Source organism: Chiroxiphia lanceolata, chromosome 14 (assembly GCF_009829145.1).
Source record: "Chiroxiphia lanceolata isolate bChiLan1 chromosome 14, bChiLan1.pri, whole genome shotgun sequence".
Lineage (NCBI taxonomy): Eukaryota > Metazoa > Chordata > Aves > Passeriformes > Pipridae > Chiroxiphia > Chiroxiphia lanceolata.
In genome coordinates, this window is record NC_045650.1 from 655117 (window position 1) to 678041 (window position 22925).

General features: G+C 43.9%; 1 protein-coding gene and 1 long non-coding RNA gene across 2 annotated transcripts; one reads left to right on the plus strand and one right to left on the minus strand.

Moving 5' to 3' along the window:
• Positions 1-4232: 4232 nt before the first annotated feature.
• LOC116793955 lies at positions 4233-17189 on the minus strand. Its single transcript, XR_004359653.1, has 5 exons — positions 17112-17189; positions 12702-13168; positions 10638-10749; positions 9303-9509; positions 4233-7366 (listed from the first exon to the last, which is right to left on the minus strand). It is a non-coding gene; the product is annotated as an uncharacterized LOC116793955 (long non-coding RNA).
• LOC116793954 (homeobox protein CDX-4-like) lies at positions 6078-19855 on the plus strand. The gene is made up of 3 exons (XM_032702213.1): positions 6078-6639; positions 16404-16549; positions 19601-19855. The coding sequence occupies exons 1-3, from the start codon at positions 6213-6215 to the stop codon at positions 19853-19855; spliced, it is 828 nt and encodes a 275-aa protein (XP_032558104.1). The 5' UTR covers positions 6078-6212.
• Positions 19856-22925: the final 3070 nt, after the last annotated feature.

Genomic DNA, 22925 nt, shown 5'->3' on the forward strand with positions numbered 1-22925 from the left:
GTACACTGACCAACAAAATATATTTGAAGCACGGCTACTCCTTAAAGGATACAAGATTAAAATAACACAGTCGTGCCCTTGGTTCTTCACTGTCATCACCTCCTCAGGCACTTCCCTGGTGTGAAATGCCAGCACTGTGATGCCATGGTGGGTGACACAAAGGCACTGTCCCAGTGTGACACAGACCAGCCCCACTTGCTCACCCCTCCAGCTCTGGTCACAGCTCAGCAAACGTAGTGTAGCACATTGTAGACATCTGAGCACCCTGTTAAATAGACAGTTCCTGTAAAAAGTTACAGTTGAAAAACCTGGTGTATTTTCACAGGAGTGAAAATCTGTAGTGCTTGTAGGACTTACTTGAATAGACCTACAGTGCTACAGAGAGACAACAAGGCTGGGAACACTGCGGGAAATGAAGGTGTTCTACAGTGCCTGGAGGCAGAAGAATTAAAAAAAAAGCTTACTTTTTCTGAGAGCAATTTTTTCTACCTTAAAAAAATTGAGCTGTAAAAGGTAGCAGAAAGGAGATCCACTTGGTTCATATTTGTGCCACTGGACTTTGTAATCTTTCATTAACTGGTTCTCCAATTAAACCTTTTTCTAATTTGTCTAACACGCTTTTTTGAAAGCTTTTCGTACTAGAAACCTGTAAACCAAGAGGTCCTTTCTGAGGTTGATACAGCAGGTACAGAACTGAGGTGCAGAGCCTGCATTGCCCAGAATTTTTCTTTTTTCACTCACTACTGCTGAAGTGAGAGGTGGATACACAGGCACGTGAGGTAATCCTTGGGGTGTCCTGTGCAGGGCCAGGAGCTGGACTGGATGATCCTTGTGGGTCCTTCCAACTCAGGATACTCTCCAATCCTATGATAGCATTACTTCAGGTTTCAGAGGAGAGATGTTCCCATTAATCAAATAGCAGAGCAAAAATCCCTACGATATATCCCAAATTCTAAGCCAGGACTCTTCAGCAGCTTTGCTAATTCCTGCAACTGGGCAGTGACAGACACAATTCCTGTTGGGAATAGAACAGAACTGTCCTTAAACTTTGCAATCTGAATAAGGTCACAGTCACGGCAAGACGTGAAGGTGTCCCTGCCATGCAGGCGCTGACCACCAGCTGTCCCCATCGCCTCACTGCAGGGAGGCAGCGGAACAGCCTCCCAAAGTGGGGGCTGCCTTCGGGCTCAGGAAAATGAAACCGAGCTGCTGCGGTTCTGGGAGTCTGTAGGTAAGAATTGGGACGTGCAGCAGAAGGGCTGCACCCAGCACAGCCGTGTGGGGACAGGCTGGGACAGAGCAGCACAGAGACACAAGGATACCACCTGAGCACATCCTGCAAAGAGAAGCTCTGCAGACTCATTCGTGTGGCAGAATCATAGAATCACAGAATCAGCTGGGTTGGAAAGGACCTCCGAGACCATCCAGCCCAACCCTTGATCCAACCCCACCGTGGTTCCCACACCATGGCACTGGTGCCACATCCAGTCTGTCCTTCAACACCTCCAGGGACGGTGACTCCACCCCCTCCCTGGGCAGCCTGTTCCAATGGCTGATTACTCTCTCGGGAAAAAATTTCTTCTCAATATCCAACCTAAACCTCCCCTGGCACACCTGAAGACCCGGCCCCCTTGTCCTGCTTCCTGGGAGAAGAGCCCGACCCCCACCTGGCTACAACCTCCTGTCAGGGAGTTGTAGAGAGTGAGGAGGTCTCCCCTGAGCCTCCTCTTCTCCAGCCTCAACACCCCCAGCTCCCTCAGCCTCTCCTCACAGCACTTGTGCTCCAGTCCCTTCCCCAGCCTTGCTGCTCTTCTCTGCACCTGCTCCAGCCCCTCCATGTCCTTCCTGAGCTGAGGGCCCAGAGCTGGACACAGCACTCCAGGGGTGGCCTCACCAGTGCCCAGTCCAGGGCAAGAATCACTTCCGTGCTCCTGCTGCCACACTCTTCCTGAGCCAGGCCAGGATCCATTGGCCTTCTTGGCCACCTGGGCATACTCTGGCTCACGTTCAGCTTCCTGAATATTCTAAGTGGGCTGGAGCATTGCAGAGTTCCTGCCCAGTCTCTGACACAGACATGACCCAGGGGATCTGAGAAAACCTCCCTCAGAGATGTTTTCCCAACCAGTGTCTCTGGTGGAGACCACTTCCAGTTTAGAACTGGAGAAATGCATCTCAGAGAGGCCCCAGGGAGAAGGTGTTGTAGGCTCATCTCAGAACAATAAAGTTCTTTCCTCTCTTGAGAATTCAGGACAATTTCTCATTTCCACTCAACTTTTGACTTCTCAACGTGAGCCCAGAACACAGAATTGTCACTATATTTGTTAGATCCACAAGAAGTTGGACTTGGTCTCTTCACAAATCAACTTGGAGAAATCTGATTTCATATTGATATTGTTTGGGATTTATTATCATGTAAGAAATGCCATTAAGAAAGAAGATTAACATTTTACAAGGCAATTAATTCTACCTTAATTGCTTTTCTAGCCTTAATGTTGCTACTTACAAAAGAACGATGAAAAGCTATATATGCTTAATATAATCTAGGTTATGGATTTGGATGCAAAGAGGAGAAGGGTAGGAAAGGTTGAGATGGCTATCCCTCAAAATATAGTTATAGGGAAAACATACTCAGGAAAGAGAGATTCCTGCTTTGTTTCTCCAGGCTCTGCTCTGGAGGGACCTCTCTCCACTGAGCCGCTGCCATTCCTGCATGTCAAATGATAATACTCTAAACCAAAATGTTTGCAGAGAGCTTTATTCAGAACAGCAAAATGAATTTCAGAAGTGTCAGTGCAGAATTATTGCCAAAATCATGGCTAGGCTTCGCAAACGAAGATTTAAGGATTACCAAAATAATATAAGAAGTAAAAAGTTTTACCAAGTTGGTGTAAGGAAGAGTTCAGAACCCCAAATATACTGGCAGTTTTCTTTCAAATGGGTTAAAGTCCTGAAACAAAACTCCTCTCACTTTGAAATCTACAATTTAGTGCCAAACTCTGAACTTTGCTGTTTGCAGTACCAATGCCCAGAGAAACACTGGGCACCTGCTGTGCCACAAGCTCCCTCCTGAAGGCCTGTGGGAAGGGAACTGGGCTTTTTCACACATAAATGCACTGTATTGCTGTCTTCTAACAGACTTTCAGCTTTATTCACCAAAATAAGTAGCTCCAAGCACTGTACACTTAAATTTCTGTGTACAAACACTTTACAGATGTAATAACAGAGTGGAGAAACTTCAGGGTTTGTGGGTTTTTTGACTGCAGGATGGCAGATTTATACCCGACTGATCTTCTCAACAGGACACCTGTCACTAACACATATTCCTCCTAGAAAGTATGAAAAGCAACCCAAATCCCAATTCCTTTACACTTTGTGTTTGAGCAATTTTGAAAATGTTTCATTTTAAAAGCAACATGTCAGCATGTGATTATTCACACAGCCCCAGTAGGTAAAGAACACTTCAGTCTAATGACTGTGGTTTAACTAATAGGTTAGATTTAAATGGTATAAATTAGAAAAACTTGGACTAAGCAAACCCGAAATACAGCCCTGCTGAAATCAGACCAACTTAGGGTACTGGGGAAGCCAAAGGAAGCAGTTTCCTGCTTAGTGGGCACAGCATGTGGCCAGAGGGGTAAGGTATTGTTACTTTAACGATCAGAGACTGTAAAGTACTTTCTTTAGGCAGCACAGATCGAGGAAAAGAGTCTCTGCCATGTCATTATATACCTGTATCAGCTGAAAATATCAAAAGGGATTTTTATGTCATTTTTTCTAATCCATATGAATAATCACTATTTTACTACTTTCAGCAGCTTCTTCAGCCAAGTTATACCACTATGAAAAACCTGATCCAGATGTTTCTCAGGTAACAATGGGTAGAGAATGAATCCCTGCCTGGTGTATCCAACACTCCTGAGCACCGATCCAAAGGATGCAGGGAGACCCAGCCCTTCTGCAGAGCCCTGTGCTGTGGTGTATCAGGTAGAAAAAGCCTGCGGGGAAAGTTTTGTTGAATGAACATAATTGGAACCTTTTCCAAACAGCTGGAGGGCCACAGCTAATGCTGCTGAAAAGGAGCAAAGGCTGCCCCTTCCTCTGGCTGATTTATTGGTATACCTGCATCAGGAGAGGCACTGAAATGCCTACAAGGACAATTTCCAACAGTTTTGAAGAAGAGGAAAGGAAATGAAATCAAGTTACAACAAAAAGCTGTAAAGCATCTTTCTTTGTAACTATTTCAATGCAGTCTAAACTTGAGAGCTACCAAGCAACCACAGTGCTCTGAGCGATTGGGACAGGGAGGGAAACACTGGCTAAAAACCCGAACATTGAAATCACACTGCACTGGTAACTGCAGACACTTGTCTAGAGCCAGCTCATTCCTAATTAATAACTGATTTATTTTGCTGCTACAGGAGAATTGTGCAGTTCAGATCCATGATGCACTGAGCAGTGACTTCCCTGGATTTGGGGAGGCTGTACCAGCCACTCTGCTTGGTCATTCCAAGTGACCAGCTGGGACAGAAGTGTGAATTGCAACCCAAAAAGCTCACATATGCAAGCAGAAGAAACCATTTCTGCCAACTTCCCTCCACCTAATGATTTTTAAAATACCTTTCAGCAATTACACCAGCAAAACATCGGCCTCCGAAAACTCCAGATGCAAACGTTTCAGCAACGTGCACAGTAGGAAAATCTTAAATACTCAGAGAAGGTGGCTGTGCTTCTGCACCTAACTCTGGAATTCTCAGTCAGAAAAGCCTTTTCCCCCACCCATGTTGTGAATTCAGCCCGAGGACACCTTTCTCTCACTGAAGGAAACATCGGTGTTGTCAGGTGTGCAAAGTAATTCTCTCTTCCCGAGAACCTCTAAGTTTAAACGGCATTGATGTGCAAAAGACTCTCAGAGAAAAAATACACCTCTGAACAAAGAAAAACTCATTATACTTTGCACCTGTTTAAGGGAAAAATCCCTTTAACAAGTTGGATCATGAATAAAGGTGCAATTAAGTATCACATCATTAAAGGAACAGGAATGAAAACAGGGTGAAGTCCCATTAAGAGACAATGCTGAGGTATCTATCTCACTTAAAAAGAAGAAATCCACACTTTCTCTCCTTGCTCCTGGTTACAGATGATCTCGTAGGGATTTGTTACTTACATAAGATTGCTCCTGAAAGTTGGAAACTGCTTTTCTGAGCTAAAAAGCTCTAATTTGCTCCCATCTTTCTAAAGAAAAGGTGCTCCTTATTGTGAACAAGCACAGCAATGAGAACAGAAAAACCTTCAGGGGAAGATACCACTTATTTCAATATCACAAACAAGACACGAGCATAGGGAAAGTGACAAATTTTGCATTCTCTCAATAACAGATTCTGTTTCCATTGTAAGTTAGAACCGAGGAACTTCAATCACCGTGGCAAGCAGCCAGCTCATGAATCGGCTCGCTAACATCAACAAGACTATTCGTATGAACAAATGCTCAAAATGACTACGAGACTTCTTGTATATCCTTTGTAATGTTAAAATCAGCAGGATTACTGCGGTTTCTAAGTGCTCTCCCACACAGACTAAGAGCTGAAGTCAAGAAGGGGGTTCATATGAGAAACGATGTAAGAGCTCCAGTTAAAGACTGAACTGGTCCTTTGGGTTTAGTTTAAAAAAATAATACAGCACACTCTGACAGAACTACTACTGGACAGGCAGAAACCAGGCTTTAAGTGACTATAAGCTGGTGCCTGAAGTTAGATTCTGGCATGCACGGTTCAAGAGAGATGCTGCCTCTACTGTCTCAACAGTTATGGGTAGCTATGGACACAGCTCTGCTTGAAGAGCACGAGATTTCAGACTCCTTTCTGCAAGTATAGGACGGGGCTGGCAATCCATAGAGAGCTGTGAGAAAGGAAGCACTGGAACTCGCAGCAAGGTGGGGTTGCCTGCATGGGCAGCCCTTCATTTGAATGCAAATGTAATTTTGGGGCAGGCAGTTATCTGTGACATCAGGCAGGGCCTTAGTAAACTGTTACCACCAGCACCTGGTAAAACCATTGTTAATCATGTGTAGTAAAGGGACATCAGGGCTAGCGTGAGTCATTTATAGAGCCAGGCAAGGCTAGAAAAGAGAGAAAGAAAGAGGAGGGGAAGGGAGATCAAACGAGCCCTGCGAGGAGCAGGATGTCCCGGCAGGACAGAGCCGGGTTCTGAGCACCATGTACGTGAGCTACCTTTTGGAGCAGGAGAGCAGCATGTACCCAGGCTCTGCCCGGTGCACCGGCAGCACCCTGCCAGGGCAGGGCTTCGTGTCCGCGCCCCCCTACCCCGAGTACATGGGATACCACCCCGTGCCAGCCCTGGACACCCACGGGCAGCCGCCGGGGCCCTGGGGCTCCCACTATGGCCCGCAGAGGGAGGACTGGAACGCGTACGGGCCGGGCCCCTCCGGCGCGGGCACTGCCCAGCTCAGCGCCCCGTCCCCCGCCCCGGGCTCCTACAGCCCCGCCGAGTACAGCTCCCTGCAGCCCGGGGCCGGGGGGGCTCCTCCCGCAGAGCCCGGCAGTGCCCAGCACTGCTCCCCCAGCAGCCACAGGCACAGCTCCTACGAGTGGATGAGGAAAACCGTGCAAGCCACCTCCACAGGTACGAACGAGGGCACTGGGGGTGATGCTGAGGAGAGGTCTCGCTTGCTGGGGGGTTTGCCAGGTTCCCCTTTCAGAGGGAGTCACACAGATGAACAAAGGTCCTTATTGCTCTGAGGGATCCTCGTGCTAAATATTGGGTCGATCACTCAATCACTTGACTGATTCTTACGTTTCTTCCTTGACCTCTAATGCTGCGGGAAATGAAAAAGCCTTTCACTTCTCACTTCAGATGTGTTTAAAAAGTTTGTGATATCAAATAATTGCTTTCAATAGGAGATTATAGATGGAAATAGATTCCCCCTATAGACGGGAGTGAAGCAGCTTGTCTGCAGAAACGGATCATGACCGAAGTATTGGACTTCAGCACCACCTACGCTTTGCTTACTTCCCTCAAGTTTTGCAGTGCTTATGAAAAGTTCAAGTGAAACATGTACAGCAGGGGGGTGGCAATAAGGCTTTGTATTAGAAACAGCCTCTCTAAACCTCAGAGCACTGGAATGAAATCTGCCAGATCAACAATGAGCCCGTGCTTTAAAAATAGGGATGATAAGAAAAGTTGGCTTCACTTTGGAGTAGCAGCTCTCAGAATGTGAGGAATACCAAGATCCATGGGAACACAGTCAGTTATTGCAGCCACAGATCAGTCTCTGATGTGTAACAGTCAATGAGTACATCCTTCATCGTATTTAACCAGGAAAAATAGCTGTGGACATGAGGGAAAGGTCCTGTTGATTTGGAGGAGAACAAGAGAACAAAAGGTAAATATTGAGCCTCTGTAAAAAAAAACCCTGTACCTTGTATTATACGAAAAAATTATGAAAACAAGAAAGGGAGAAGGATAGAAAAAGAGGGGAACTGCGTGAAAAGCACAGAGGCACAGTCTGTTTTATGAAAGTATTTGATCCTCCAAGGTGCTGAGCAGCTCTGCCATGCACTGGGATCAGTAAGAATTAAGGATGCTCAGTTTCCTCCCCTCCAGAGATGCTCCCAGTATTCCAATGTTCCATCCCTGGAAGGTCCCTTCCCTTTCAGCCCTCCCTTCAGCCCCAGCTCTGCTCCACACATGCCTGTAAATAATAGTCTGCAAAGCAAGTACTGAATCAATCTCTGGTGGAAAAGCCATACTGAAACCATAATTAGAGAAGCGAATGCAAGTGTCTAGAAAAATAGTCTATATTACAATAATGCCTCTAATTTATATGTATGGACAGATTCCATCCTCGACCCCTGCTGAACACAACTTCAGTTCACAGAGATTCCACAGAAGTCAGTAGGCCAATCAGAATAGGTTGTTACCTCAGGAGAATAAGAATTTTTTTGGGGGGGGAAAAAAAGTAAGTGATTTTAAATCATATTTTTTCTTCACTGAATACAAGACAAAACAAAAGAGGACCTGTTTTGTAAAACCGTACAGCCTGCTTTTGGGTAGCCCTTCCAAGGGCAATGAAATTGCTCACTAACTGTCTGATTTACAGACAGCAGAAACTTTGCTTCAATAATCCACTGCTCATCTCTTCTTTCCCTACCTGCCCCATGCTCTTGTGGATTCCAGCTGCAGCCTTTGAGAGCAAGACCTGATTTGTTCTGTCTATGTGTCCCTTTGATAGTGGGGACTTAGTGAGATAGATTGATATTTTATGTGTATGTGTTACAGACAGTAGCCCCTTCCAACTGCCTGCCTGAGTAGTACATTTAGAACTTTCTAACTTTTCAAATTTCAAGTCTGCAAGGGTCACAGCATTCCCAGGAAGAGCTGGGAGTGTCTCCCTCCTGGAACAGTCTGACACGAGTGTCTTTATGACAGGAGGAATCAGCGTCCCAAATGCCCATGGGCCATGTAAGGCCCTCTGAAGCTGGTGGGGGCCTGGCCATTCATTTAATAACTATTATGTCCTGCTTTAGGGACAACTCCAGACTGGGAATTCTAATTGCTGTTTCTTTCCCTCTTATATATATTTTTCTCTGCTAGGCCAAGAAGGCTCGGTGCCAATAAATCTCTTTTACTGGAAGTGGTTCCTTTTTGTGCTTTCACTCCTTTTCCTCTGTTTAAAAGCAAGGGCACCATTGTTCTCAGTTTTCCAAAAACTAAGTAATTTTAAATACTTCCCCTTCCAACAATGTCAGCTGGAGAATGTCACACTCTGAGTTTGGGTTCTGTGCACGCAGGTGTTGCAGGTGACCGCAGGTGTGTGACCAGCCAACTGCAAGGACCAGTGTTGCTTGCTGGGTCTTCTTGGATGGAATCCATTGCTTTTCCCCATTCTTAAGCTGTACGTGTCCACTGAAGCATTATCCTTCTGTCTCTTCGCAAAACTTCAGGAATTGTCAGTAGAGCCAGTGTAGGCAGGAGTCAAGGAATCACTGCTGTTATTTATTGGGCTTCCCTTATTCCCTGTGCAATAGATAGGAACCACTGTTCTTAAAGATGAGAACACAGGCTCAGACTTACCTGAGGTGATTCAGAACAGAAATTATCTAGACAGGTTAATTTTATTATTTATTCATTACACTAGTTATCAATATTATTGCACTGGAATAACTGTGGAAACAATAACTATTAAGGCAAGTGATTTTTGCAAGATATTCTTGGAAGTGGGCAAGAAGTGTTCCTGTAATCTTATCCCTTTAGACCGGGAGAGATTCATTCCAAAGGTAACTTACTTTGAGCAGTGTAACGCGTGGCAGCTACAGAAACAAGGCACTGAGTCTGTGGCATTTCCAGCTCCAGAGATTCCATGGTCAGCTTCTTGTCCTGGTGCTTTGTGGCCTCATGTCCATAGAGATGACAAACAAAACACTTCATTCCAATTTCCACCAATGCCTCATGTCCTACAGGCCCTTTGATACCCTGGTATCTACACAGCTAACCTGCAACAAAGGGAGAAATGATTTCAAGTCTTACTCAGTAACTTTAAAAATAACATCTAATGTAAATTGAAGATACTATGTCTTCAGCTGGTGTTAAGTGAAGCTTATGAGGCTTTGCTACATGAAACCTCTGGAAGATCTCAGTATTTAATGTGAGACCATCACCCTGTTTAGTGTTACTGAAATGCATTCCTGCAGAGAAGACCTACTGAGGCTTCATGCATCATTCTCTCTCTGGCTGAAGGATGTCTGAGTGCCTGTCCCTGCAGCTTTGGAGCTGGAAGGACTGGGACTTGCTCCTAAATTCAGTGCACACAGAGTTCAACGTCGTATCACTGCACTGGAGGGTGTCCAGGACACAGGAGAGAGGCAAACGTGTACTCAGGACTCCTGAAGAAGGAAACACTGACTAATAAACACTGACTAATGAGTATTTTCCAAACCAAGAACACTGATAGAAAAGACCCTTCTCTAACCCTTACGCTGCTCCTGCTCACTGTCCTCAACCCCTATTTGGAGAGGCAGCAAGCCAAGGAGCAACTGTAACCGAGAACAGAACAAGGGCACAGCTACAAATCCGAGGTGGCAAATTCCACACACACACATGTGACATAATTACAGCAGCAAATTCTTTGCAGAAGGTAGAATAAAACCATCTCAGAACAAGTCACAAATCTCCTCCTGTTGATTCCAATATTTTTACGGAGGTGTGTCGTGGCTCCCCACGGAGCAGAGTTGGCTTTCTGGCTGTGTGAGATCACAACACACACCTGTGGTCAAAGTGTGCCCAAAACACCGAGTGTGAGCAGGGAACTCCCAGGCAGTGCCAGCCAAGGAGAGTTTGCTCTGAATCTGAAAGTACATCTTAGGATCTGTACTAATGTTACCACAAAACAGGGAGGGGACAAGTTTTGAAGCAGGTGAATAATTATGAGCAGAGCCTTCCTGTAGATGATAGCTCTCCTCCTATCATTCTTCTTCATAAAAGCTTACTCTGAAGACATAAGGGCAATTCTTCTGCTGCTGCTGAGAGTGCTGAGAGCATCAGGACCAAATGCACTGTAAATGTGCATTTAGTCTCTGAAGGAAGAAGTTATATCCCCTCAAATCTAAGGAAAGGGAACAAACCTCTTTAGAAGCCGTTCCTGCAAAATGAACTCCATGATCCTTTTGGGTCCCTTCCAACTCAGCAGATTGTGTGATCCTGTGAAAATGCTGAAGGCCTAAAGAACACAGAACACTTGGAAAGAAAATTCAGTTACTCACTTGCCTTTTAGTCTGTAGAGTCACTGGCAGTGGATTTCCCCTGATTTGCCCCTCAGAAATGCACCTCCATTTTCCGGAGGTCGTGTTCATCTGCAAACAGGATCCACACAGTGCAGCCTGTCCCGTCACTGCTTAAAGGGGATAAAAACAGCTCTGCTTTGGACTCACTTCTGTAGGGTGAAGAGTATTAGAAAAGTTCACACTAGCAAGGGCAAGGACAGAATTGGCCATGAGCTTTATTTCGAATAGCAGAACATGTTCAAAATTGAAAAACAGAAGGGGAACTCCAAGTTGTTGAAAAATTCCAATCCTATGATCCTGCTCTGTTCTTTTCAGCATGAATAACCTGAACATGTATGACAAGAACAAGGAATAAGACACAGCAGAAAATCAAACAACAGCATTTCACCATGTTCTTTCTGCAGTTAACTTTGCAGTAATGCCTGGGACCAGGACACCTACTCAGCACACCAAGATTCTGGCAGGAATATTATACTCACATTACACAGGACCGAGTCCATGGAACATTTCTAATACAATGGCAATGTGGTTTTGGGGGGTTTATTAATTTAACTTTAAGAACATGGTGTGCAGCACAATATCTGTCTTCAAAACTTACTTTAAATTTTTTTGCTTCACAACTTCAACTGAGGCAGTGAAATTACACTGGGGAAATCTGCCCTTTACTTTCCTGCACTTTTAAAGGTACATAAAGAGTTAGAGATAGTCTAAACAAATCTCTGGGGCCTGATCTCTGACAGTCGTATCTTTATAAGCTCAAAAATTAACATTAGTTTCTTAACACTGAAGCTAACAGAGAGGTGCAGGTTTGAACTGAGCCCATCCGCAGGCCAGAAAGCTGTTCCCCGTTTCCAGCTGATTTAAGGTAATTCCAGCCACCAAGCACAGACATTCCTTCCCTGAAACAAAACCCTGGAGCTGAGCTGTAATCCCACAGCAATCCCACACTATTCTGTACTGTGACATCCTCAGGCAGCTCCTGGACTTTATGAACAATGCTGGTTTCAGTAGATGAAGAATATTTCTGAAAAGTTAGAGAGGAGGCTCTGAAAGAGGAGCCAGGCTGGTTCTAATGCTAATTTATTTTGCTTTGTAAACTAGTTGTGAGGTCCGATGGTGGGGTTTTTTTTCCTTTCCTGGCCTACATTGTCTGAGGTTTGAGGCCTATCTGTCATATTGAGGCAGCAGACCCTTTTAACACTTCACTTTGCTTTGATATGCAGCCTTGTCTCTTCCTTCTCCCTCCTTTCTTCAGGAGTTATATTGCCGGAAAGGGTGCTGATTTTCACAGCAAATAAAGAGGCCTTCTCCCAGCTTTATTGTCTTCAGAAGAAATGCTCTGTGAATTTTATGACCAATGGGAAAGCTGTTCCCTTCCCCCAACCCAAAACTTGGCCAGTCACAAAAATTGCCATGGTGGGTGTGATAGAACAGGATTGTTAAACTGTATCTTACTAAAAGCTTTCTGAGTCTGAAATGTCCCATTTTTTGCTGGTCCAGAGGCATTTCTCAGTAGTCAGAGGTTTTGGACAAAACTCACTCTCCTTAACCAGCTCATTAAAGCCAGGAAATCCACTTCCCCAGGACAAAGGCAAGCAGATTGCAAAGGTAGTTGCTTCAAAGCTCTTTTGTTTCATTTCTCTTCCACCCAACCACTATTAACCTCTGCAACCAACTTGCAATTCCCCAGGATAATTGTCCACGGCAGAACGTGTTTCCAATGGAACTGACACCATGTTGCTGATTATGATTTTAACCTGGCACCAACAAAAGATTCATTAAGATCCTACCAATCTAAATGTTTGCAGCTTCACCCACCAAAGTGAGTAAAATATGCAGGATCTGACTAAAGAATGGGATCAATACAGTAACTTTTATCATTGCATCATTAAACTCTGCCATTACCTCTTAAAGAAGTCTGAGAAGTGAAGAACATCCTTCTGCTGTCTCTGGGGTGAATCCATTAGTTCTCCCTCAAGTTTTACTCAGTTCATACTTCTTGAAATAAAAGGCATCACTAAATAAACTCAGGCTGCAGGCTTTGGCTCAGAAGGCAGCGGAGTGGATCCATTCCATCCAACAGATGGAATGGAGAGGTTAAAGTCTCAGACTGTTCAGGGATAGGTTCTGATGCTGCTGTTTATTAACTTTGGCAAATAAAAGTGTACTTTGCCTTCAAAAGGAAAGGCCATGTGCAGACTAATTCCAGACCAGCATCCAACAAAGGCATCAGGGAGACTCTCTCTGCCCTCAGTGGGAGTAAAGGCCCAACAGACTAAAACAGGGCTCTGCCAGAACTGAAAGTGTCTTCTCAGGAGACCCTGGCAGATCTCAGCTCCCACTGCCTGTTGTCTCTCACAGAGGGTATTACTCTGAACAAACAAACAAACAAAAAATCAAATTAATAAAGATAAGATTTATGTGACAAATCAGAACATTTTTCTCAGAGCATTTCTCAGAATTTCCTTCCTTTTGCTTTTCTACTTTTTATTTTCCTAACTTACTTTAAAGAAAGAAATTAGATGTCAAAGCTCCCAAACTTCCTTCAAAAAGAAACCAGATATTATCATTTCTACTAAAAAAAAAAAACCTCTGGGAGCTACTAATACAAAAATGAAAGATTTTACAGGAAAAAGTTCTGTTTTCCTTGTACATTTAATTTCTTCTCCAGTTTAAAAACAAATAAAACAACCTCACAACCCCCTTCTAGTCAGATAACAAGGGTTTAAGCACTTAAAACCAGAAACAGGAAGGTTTATCTTGACGTTTACCACCTTGTTTTGGCAATAGAAGAACATTTGATATTTGTCTGTGGCTTCTGAATGAGAATAGAGATCAAGATAAGATCACCTTGTTGCTCTTTTGTGTAGTCCGTGTTAACGACACAAAGGAAACATGTTAAACATTTTGTCCCATAGAATGACCCCAAATTCTCATTTGGAGAGGGAAAAAAAATCTCTGAACCAAACCAGCAGCTAGAGAGATCAAAAGTTTAAAAATATTAAGTGAGGCATTAAAGCACCACAGGTGACCATATGTTAAACAAACAATTTACACTTGGAGTGAACAAAAACAAATGTCCTGGGATTTATGTGGACTGAACTGAGTAACTGCTGCTCCTTAGAGACTCTAAAATTCTTACCCTAATGTTGTAAAATTAACATCACTTTTCAGTTGATTATCGGTGTAAAGGGAATTGGGCTAATCCTGCTTTCACTGCAGCTTTGCACTGACAGAAATGCTGCTGAAATGAGAATGTCCCATGTGTTGTCCCCAGCCCAACAGAATCTTCCCAGGGGAGGCAACAGATTGACTCCAGGTGGTTTGGCTGCATGGATTTAGCAGAGCCCCCAGCGTTAGGAACAAACACCCTCTTTCCCCTACTGAAATATTCCGAGTACTGAGGCTGATGGCCCTCAGCAGAGTTGGGCAGTGCCCACAGTGTTGTAAAGGCGCTATTAATGAATGCTGCTCTCCCAGGGCGGAACGTGGGAGCTGAAATCGGATGTTCTACAAGCCTGGGGAGAGTCCTGGAGAAACCCTGTCCTTAGGGGAACCAGAACCATCTCCAACCGAGGTGGAACAGTGTTTGTTTACAGCATGGCACTGCCCAGGGCTTCCTGTGCTCAACAACTCTGCATCTGGGATCTCTCCAAACAGTACAAAGAGTAGCAGAGCGTGAAGACCCTTCCAATGCACGCAGTAGGCTGGGGAGCCAAAAATCCCTACAAGTAGGAAAGTACTGACTGTCAAAAGCTATAAGAGACAGAAGTGATGTGGCTCTCAACCATGTCCACACAGAGAGCACAGCAAGTGGAAGGCAATGCTGATTTTAAACATGTTCAGCCCTTAAAACCGATGAGACATCACATCTCCCTCCACAGATGGGGAAAAACTTAAACCCAAATCAGGAATTAGGGGATAAAGCACTCCAAGACTCTGCTGTAGTTTTGTACCCTGAATTCTGAACTTTGGGTGCCACTTAAACTTCAAATGCAAGTGGGATGGGAAGGAGGGGCTAGGGAAGAAGGAGGCCTTTAGCACCACTGGTAGATGACCCTCCAGCTCCTCTCTCCTGCCAGGGAAACTGGGTGCTCTGGGCCATGTGCCTTTGGGATCTACTCAGAAACTGACACTTTACCAACTCAGTGCCTCAGAATTTATTTCACTCCATTCAAAATTAACTTCTCTTAGAGCAATTAATAGGAGTTTGTGGAATCTCTTTTTGAGGAGTTAAGTATCCACATAATCTCTTCAGAAGAAGTTCTGTAAGCAAACAGGAGTTGCTGTGTGAAGCCACCCCAGGTCTGCAGAAACAGCAGGCGGGTACAGGCAGAAGGCACAGGACACCTCCAGTTCTGTGCATCATCTGAGAGAACCTGGACCCACTACAGTGACCACTGGGGACACAATTCACAACCCACAGCACCACAGTGGCACACATGGCAAAAGTGGAAGTGCATTCCCTGTCCCAGACAATGGACAGCCTAAATCCGTCCATGTAGAGGAATGCCCATATAGAGACAGACAAGCAAGCACCAAACACTGGTCAGGCTGTGGTTAGCAGAGATGGTAACACTGGTCCCAACACAACATGATCCAATCTGTCAAATATGTGGATGACCTCAGGCCAGGGCTCAGGCCTTGGTTTTGAGCAGGTGCTGATCTCCAATCCATGGACTGCCTGATGTGAGCGTTAACCACAGGGGAAAGGGGGGTGAGAAAGGGAGCACCAGCAGCCTCTCCCATTCTCAGTTCTCTTCCACTGCAGCCACACATCCTGTCCTCTGAAATTCCCCTCTACGGAATCCATAAACTTGCAGGGCCTTGCATCTGTGTTCCCTGCTGTCATTTCCATTGCCTTTTAATGGCCTGGCCACTGCTGAGCCCCAGCTGCTCCACTCAGCTGCACCCAGCTGAGCAGAGGCAGCAGTGCTGCCTGCAAAAGAGCAGATGCTGCACTTCTCTGCCCATTGTGAAGGATTATTGCTTTCCTTTTCTATTTTTTATTAACTGTCATCTAAAAGATCTATGTTACTGTTCCCCGTGCTATTATCAGGTTGTGGACAGACGGTGCCAGACCCTAAGGGAAAACACAGCCTCCAAACTGCAGGAACAACCAGAGTGTTGTAGGAATTTTTCTAGCAACAACAAGTGAGGGACTTTGGAAGCTCTCAGTACTTTCTGTGCAGTAAAATGTCCTTCCCAGTCACTGCAGCAGGTAGCAGCCTTTGGGCTCCAGGACAGAAAAACAAGGGCAGTTCACCGCCGGGTAGGAAGCTCGGATCAGAGCTGGGAACAGAACCCAGCTTTCCTGGTTCCTTCTTCTTAGCCAGAACACCTTCCCTTTCCCCAATGATAACACAGGGGTGATAAAGAGCATGAGAAGCAGTTTATCATCCATTTACTAAGGAGGAAACCTGATATCTGATGGTATGAACCTCTTGTGTTGAAAATCAAGATCAAGTCAAGGGATTCACGCTGGGTAAGTGCATAGAAATCAGGCCTAAAACACCCACCAATATTTGCAAATGTAAAGACAGATATTTTGTGTAACTTAAATTAAAATATTTTAGCTTGAAACAATGTGTTCTTCTTTCAACACAGGTAAAACAAGAACAAGAGAGAAGTACCGAGTGGTTTACACAGATCATCAGAGATTAGAGCTAGAGAAGGAGTTTCATTACAACAGATACATCACAATCAGGAGGAAGTCTGAACTGGCTGCAAACCTAAGGCTTTCTGAGAGACAGGTAGAGTATGGATCCCATGGATCCCCCACCCAGGATTACCTTTGAATTTATCTCTGCTGCAGAGGAGAGTACTGTGAGGAACACACAACTGCCAGTGCTCCTATAACCAAACAGGGGACTGGTTCCCTCTGCAGCAAATGCAACCACCACCTGCACACACAGTCCTGCTCTGAGGAACAGGAGCTAAGGAATACCACAAATCCTGCCTGGATTTCCCTCTGGGCAGTGGGAACAGGGAGAAATTTCTGCTGACATTTCTAGAGCAGAAGTCCTGGTTCTGCTGAAGCCAGTGGGAATTCCATAACCAGGTCAGTCTGAGCGGAGAATGGGAATAATGAGCTCAGGTATGTTCAGGACACTTGAAGGTGTTTGTGTTTTTAGCTGCCTATTACCTTTTGTTAAATAATTCCTACATACTTACTACTCCTTTCTCCTGCCCCTATTTCCTACCATTCCCTCCAAATCCCACTTCTGTTCCCAGAAGATAACTTAAAGCACAATCCTGTGACTCACCATTGTTTTATGGGCTCTGCTGAGCAGGGATAGTCCAAAATCCACCCACCTGTAGCACTGTCCATCCAACTCGAACCTGTCTCACCCAGCACATCCTGGAAGAGCTCACAGAAACGGAGAAGGAAATATTTCTCAATCTGCTGTTGAATGCAAGTATTTAATTATTGAAAATTGCAATTATTTCAACTGGGTATAAAAAATACACTGTGTGTCTTTTTGCTGGCTGTCAAAACATTAATAACTTGACTTCATTATGCTGACTTTGAGAGTTATGGCCTTGCTTCTGTAAACAGCCAATCACATTTACTTGAAACTTCCTAGTGGTAATTCCTGATAAACCCTTTTGTTGGTATATTTGAAGAGGTGTAACAAAACCATGTGATATGTTTCTTTTTCATGTATTGGAGTGTTTCCTCAAATGTTTCCAAATATGGCAACAGTTTTTGCCATATTTGCTCTTCTTCATTAGCAATATGTCACAAAATTAATTTGAATGCATGAAACCTGCATCTCTGGTAAGATTAAAAAAAAAGCATGTGATAGATTCTCCCCACTACCCTTCAGTACAAATTAAACAACCCCCTGGGATGAACATGACTGAACACCGTCCCATCCCAACCTCCACTTAAAACCTGAAAGGATTTTCTGGAAAAGCTTTTTTCCTACCTATGCCAAAATCCCATCCAGGACACTGGAAGGAATAACTCAACACAGAAGGACAAAGAACAATCATTTAAACAAGGAAAGAAAGATGCAATATCCAATTAAGAAAAAAAAAAGGCAAAATTGTTAATATAGGAAGGATACAGAAATAAAGGAGATGATGAGGACAAGAAAGAAGAGAGAAAATCAGATTTCAGAGGAAGAGATATATGGAAAAAAAAGAATACTGAAAGGAAGCAGGTGAAGAACAAGTCAGACTGATGCAACTGGACATGCTGGTTTTTAGTCTGACATTACAGATCTGAACTTACTTGTACTTATTTGGTATGACCCTCTGGTGTCCACTAAGATTCTCTCTGGATCTGCTGCAGATCTGCTTCCCTAGTTTAACAACAAACCAGAACAAATCCCTAAATTCACAGGCAAATAAGAACATTGAAGCCAGAGGGGAATTCATAAATGCTGGTTTAGTTTTTAGATTGTCCCATCTTTTCATACATTTTGGCAAATGTATGGGAGAACTGAATTATTTTGGCACAATGAGAATGCAATAGATCTGAGAGCACTTGAGATGGGTTTGGTGGAACAGTTTGGCACTGAAATGATATTCCAGAACTAAGACGACAAAATGAATTGCCAAACATCTCAGATGACAGCCTGGGACTTAAGAGACCTAGTTCAAATTTACACAAGCTTTGCATGTAATTGAATTCTTCAACTGTAAAACCATAATAATGCCTCAAGGCACCAAGGCTGTCATAGAGACTCCTTAAGAGGTTTTGTGGACTTCACCAGTGGTTTTGTTTTAAAACACAACCTGGCAGCCACAGATGTTATCTCCTCTTACAGTTTTACCTCCTTTCTGATCATCATTCTCTTTCCCTTTCCAGATTCTAGTGAAGATCTAAACAGATCAGTATTTCTCAGCAAATCATTGATTTTTCTTTAAGTTATAGTAAACCCAAAGAAAAAGAAAAATTGAAAAGTGTTTCCTTTGCCATCGAAACACCAGCAAGAAAACACAACGTACCTGAATGAGGTAGCTTATTACACGGACTAGACATGATACAGAGCCACTTCCAGGAGAAACAGCTGCTTTTACTGCTTCAAATCCAACGCTGGGGATTCACATTCACCCTTTCAAACCTCAGCAAGTACTGATGTATTTTTAGTTTGCTCATCAACTTCATCATTCCTCACTTGTTCCACGCCAACCAAAATCCATGTACTCTTCAATGGGTCCTTCCTTTCTTCCTGAGGATAACTGTGTCCCTGGGATGTGGTGAAAAGCAGTAGCACATTCTGGCTCCATCTGTGAATGCAATAAAAGGCATTCAGCTGTTAAGGCACTGCTTATACAACACTTTGAATTACCATGGAGTCCCAAGGGTAGTGCACTGGTGAAACTCTGCTCAGAAGTGCATTTGCACTGGCTAACACACTGGAGATCACCAGTTCCTGTGCAGCATCCAAACAGGAAAGGTTTTGTGCCTCAGTTTATAGGCCAGGAACAGATTTTGACTTGCCCTGACTAGGACATATAGTTTTCAATGCAATGATACTCTTGGATCCTTTTGGCAATCACTGTGACCCACAAGATTCTGTTCTGTTAGATTTTTGTTTGAAAAAATAAAATCAAATGAATCAAAGGTCATTCCATAAAGAAATACCTCTAAACTAACACTGAAAAACACTTTTTATCAAGCCATTACTAAATATTTCATTACCAGCCAGGAAAGATTACCAATATGAAAAACAAGCACACAGCTCTGTGAGCCTTTCTCACTGGTGCTCATGGCACTGATGTTCCCTGTGATTCCGTGAGTAAATGCCTTTATCAGCAACTGAAAACAGCTTTCCTCTACCCCTTTACAGGTGAAAATCTGGTTCCAGAACCGCAGAGCCAAGGAAAGAAAGTTAATGAAGAAGAAAATGACTCACTTTGAGGGCAGCAGCCTGGGCTCCCTGCAGAGTGACTCTGGCTCTGTGAGCCCCATGCCCGTCCCTGACCCACGGACTCACTCCGAGATGCCCAGTTCCCTGTTCCCAGCGCCCCCCCCGCCCCCCCCGCTCCCCCATGGGGGGTTGCAGCACCCCGGGGGGCTGCAGCAGGTCGTGGCCTCGCAGTGAGGCTCCTGCCAGCAGGAGCACCCGGAGCACTGCCGCAGGGACGACACAGGCCTCAAGGACAGTAACTCGAGAGCCGGGTCTGCAGGACAGCACAAGGGCGGTGCAACTGTGCCAGGAGACTCTGGAAGAGGATGTGGTGCCACAAGGCAAGGAGTCCTCCGGCCAGGGAGGCACCAGGAGAGCTGGGAGCAGACACAGCCCCTTGGGATAGTGCAGTGCAGTGCAGACTGACACAGCACAAACCTGCCCCAGGAACCCCCCGGGGCTGGGGCAGCTGTGCCCCAGGGACTGCCCCTGGCCCCCGGGAGGGGAACATTCCTGCTGCTCTGAGCCCCACACAGGCTCCAAGTGCTGAGCTCCCTGCATGGACTTCACACGTGGATCTCGACAAATGAAAACCTGGCTCATGTGTTTCAACCCACTTGATGGAAAGCCTGGATCCTGGTGGTTGCACTCACTCCATGTTAAGGGCAAAGGTCAGGGATGAGCTTTTTGGAATGTTTTGGTTTTGACAGGTATGATTTCCAATGCTCCACACACTGGTACAAACACACACTCTTCCATCTCACTGGTAGTGTTTGAAAGCGTTCTGGAATGTGAATCTTGGCCCAAATTCATTTTTGGTCAAAGAAAATTCATGTCAGACTCATTTTGGATCCTAAAAGAAAGAGCAAAGGGGGGCAGTAATCCTTAAAAAAAGTGTAGGTATTTTAAAAAGTGACTGCATTTCATGAGACAACAGAGCCCATGGATAGAGATGCAATAATTGCATTCAACCAATTTTAAATTTGTTCCAGTTTTATGAGCTATTGTGGCACTAAAAAAATCTGAGAATCCAAATTATTGGAAGAAAAAACAAACAAAATATTTTACTTAGATGTAAGCTCTCAGCATTTTTTAAGAGGGTCTTAATTCCTGAAGTGCTGATCTTTCCCATATTGAGCAGAATTTGGTAGGTAATCAGTACTCAAGAATAATCTAGATACTTCCTAACATGCCTGCCAATTGCATGTGCATAACTTCTGTCTGCAAAAGGAAAATCTGGGAATTTATACCTTCATTGTCAAAAGCAGTTTAGAAATTTAGGATGCCTTTCTTCACTAATTTCCATCAAGGTGTCCTCTGAAATATCTGTCACTGTTGCAAACAAGATTTAGGAGCATTAAGTCATTTAGGCACTACATTCTTGTTCTCTTTTTTCCTTAATTATAACAAATAGTACTATTAGAGCATCAAAATGTTGGTAATGTGAAATTACTTTGTATATAAAGAACATTAAAATAAATTACTTTTTTCATAACCATTTTCCAGTGTGGTATCAGCTACTCTAGCAAGTGAACATGAAGTTTTTCATGATTAATCTGTACTGACTTGGAATACCAAATTTAAAAGGAGGGTGATGGTAAAAAGCTTCCAAAAATTAGAGGAGCATGGTAAGACCAAGATGGTTCAGGGAGCTGGCAGTTTCACCAGTTCTTAATTTTATTATCATTTTCTGATAAGGACAGTGCTAAATAAAAGTAGAATTCAACTTCAGCTGGAGCCATGGGGCCATGGTACATTCCCGCTCATTCCTGTCACAATGGTGGGAGCAGTCTGGAGCTTTGCACAGGAAACAGGGCAGAGCAGGAAACTGCAATTCAAAGTTCAGCAACAGAAAGACTCCACTGGTTTCCACATGGTCTGAAAAGAGGAACACGGCAAACAGCACGTGGGAACAAAAGCCATTTGCCATCTGTATCCAAAGCCAACCACTGCTCTCCCCAGAGAGGTCTCCATCGGATGTACCCAAAAGAGGAATCCACTGGAAATACAAAGAACAGCCTCTGTCTGCAGAGGGAAATGCCAGAGGTGTTACCTTTGCTTCACACACACACACACACACACAGATTTAACTTACAGACGGCAAAAGGCCCACAAGAGAACCAACCTCACACTGGCCAATTAACCAGAATTGTGCTGGCTGACTAGAGAAAAACAACTGAGATTTCCAGATTTAGACTTTCAAAAGGTAAGAATGCAGAGGGAACTTGGTCTTTTGTACTGATACACAATAATTTAGGCCCTAGTTCTAGCAGAACTTCTGAAAGCAGCCTGGCCCCAGAGTTCTGCAGAATTAAGTGCAGAGCTCCCTATTTTAATCACATTTCCATGACACAGCTTAATTTTACAATAATATTTCTAAAAGGAAAAATAAAAAGAGTACTTCAAGGAAAAACTTTAAGAAATATGTCTGAACACAACTTCTTTCTCTTTAAAATTATTTGAACATCATTCAAAGAGAGGGGGATCTGGCAAAACAACCTAGTTTATCTTGTTTACATGTAGAAGAGTTATTGAGGAAGATAAGTGAGCACTTTGAAGATCTGCCTCATTTCTGCTCCAGTTTGCTGAAAGCATGCTTGCTATAGGTTGCTATGTGTTCCCAATCAGAAGTTGTTAAGTACACAAAATAAGGCTGGATTTTATTTGCAGAAGCACATGTTCAAAGGTTACAATTTATTGTTCCAAAAGCAGTATCTATAAACCAGGGCAATACCTTAGAGATTATTAACCTTCTAGTTATGCCAGTGGCTGTTTTAAATAGTTGGATTTTTTGGTGTAAAACTTACCAGCAATCCATCTAATTAAGTATTTCCAATGTGCTTTAATCCTTTAAACAGCAGCCCACCAAAACCCAAAGAAAGCCATTTTTCTCTCTGAAGCTTTTGCAAGTGCTGTTGCTTAGATGCTGTATTGTGCATAATTAAAAACAAGAGAGATATAAACTGGAGACAAATTAACTGAAATGATTTTGGTTGCAGCACTGTAAGTCATAGAATACTGGGACCAATCCTCAGGACAATACTTTGGGTGTATCATAAAACTTAACACTTGTATCACATCTAAAAACTAGGGACACCAAAGCAGAGTGTTGTGAAGATGGATTGGTTGTTAGCAAAGTGCCTTGAAGAAGAAAAGTGTACCTTAGACTACATCACAGGAATATCTAAGCCCTTAATCCTAATTGTGATTAAAAGAACAATCAAGGAATATCCAATTTTCCGAGGAATTTGCTGACTTTTACACC

What these genes read in the sequence shown, in the direction of transcription:
- LOC116793954 (XM_032702213.1), top strand. Translation starts at nt 6,213, where the DNA reads ATGTACGTGAGCTACCTTTTGGAGCAGGAGAGCAGCATGTACCCAGGC. An exon ending in CGTGCAAGCCACCTCCACAG is followed by an intron (nt 6,640 to 16,403) that starts GTACGAACGAGG and finishes CTTTCAACACAG; the next exon opens with GTAAAACAAGAACAAGAGAG. An exon ending in TAAGGCTTTCTGAGAGACAG is followed by an intron (nt 16,550 to 19,600) that starts GTAGAGTATGGA and finishes ACCCCTTTACAG; the next exon opens with GTGAAAATCTGGTTCCAGAA.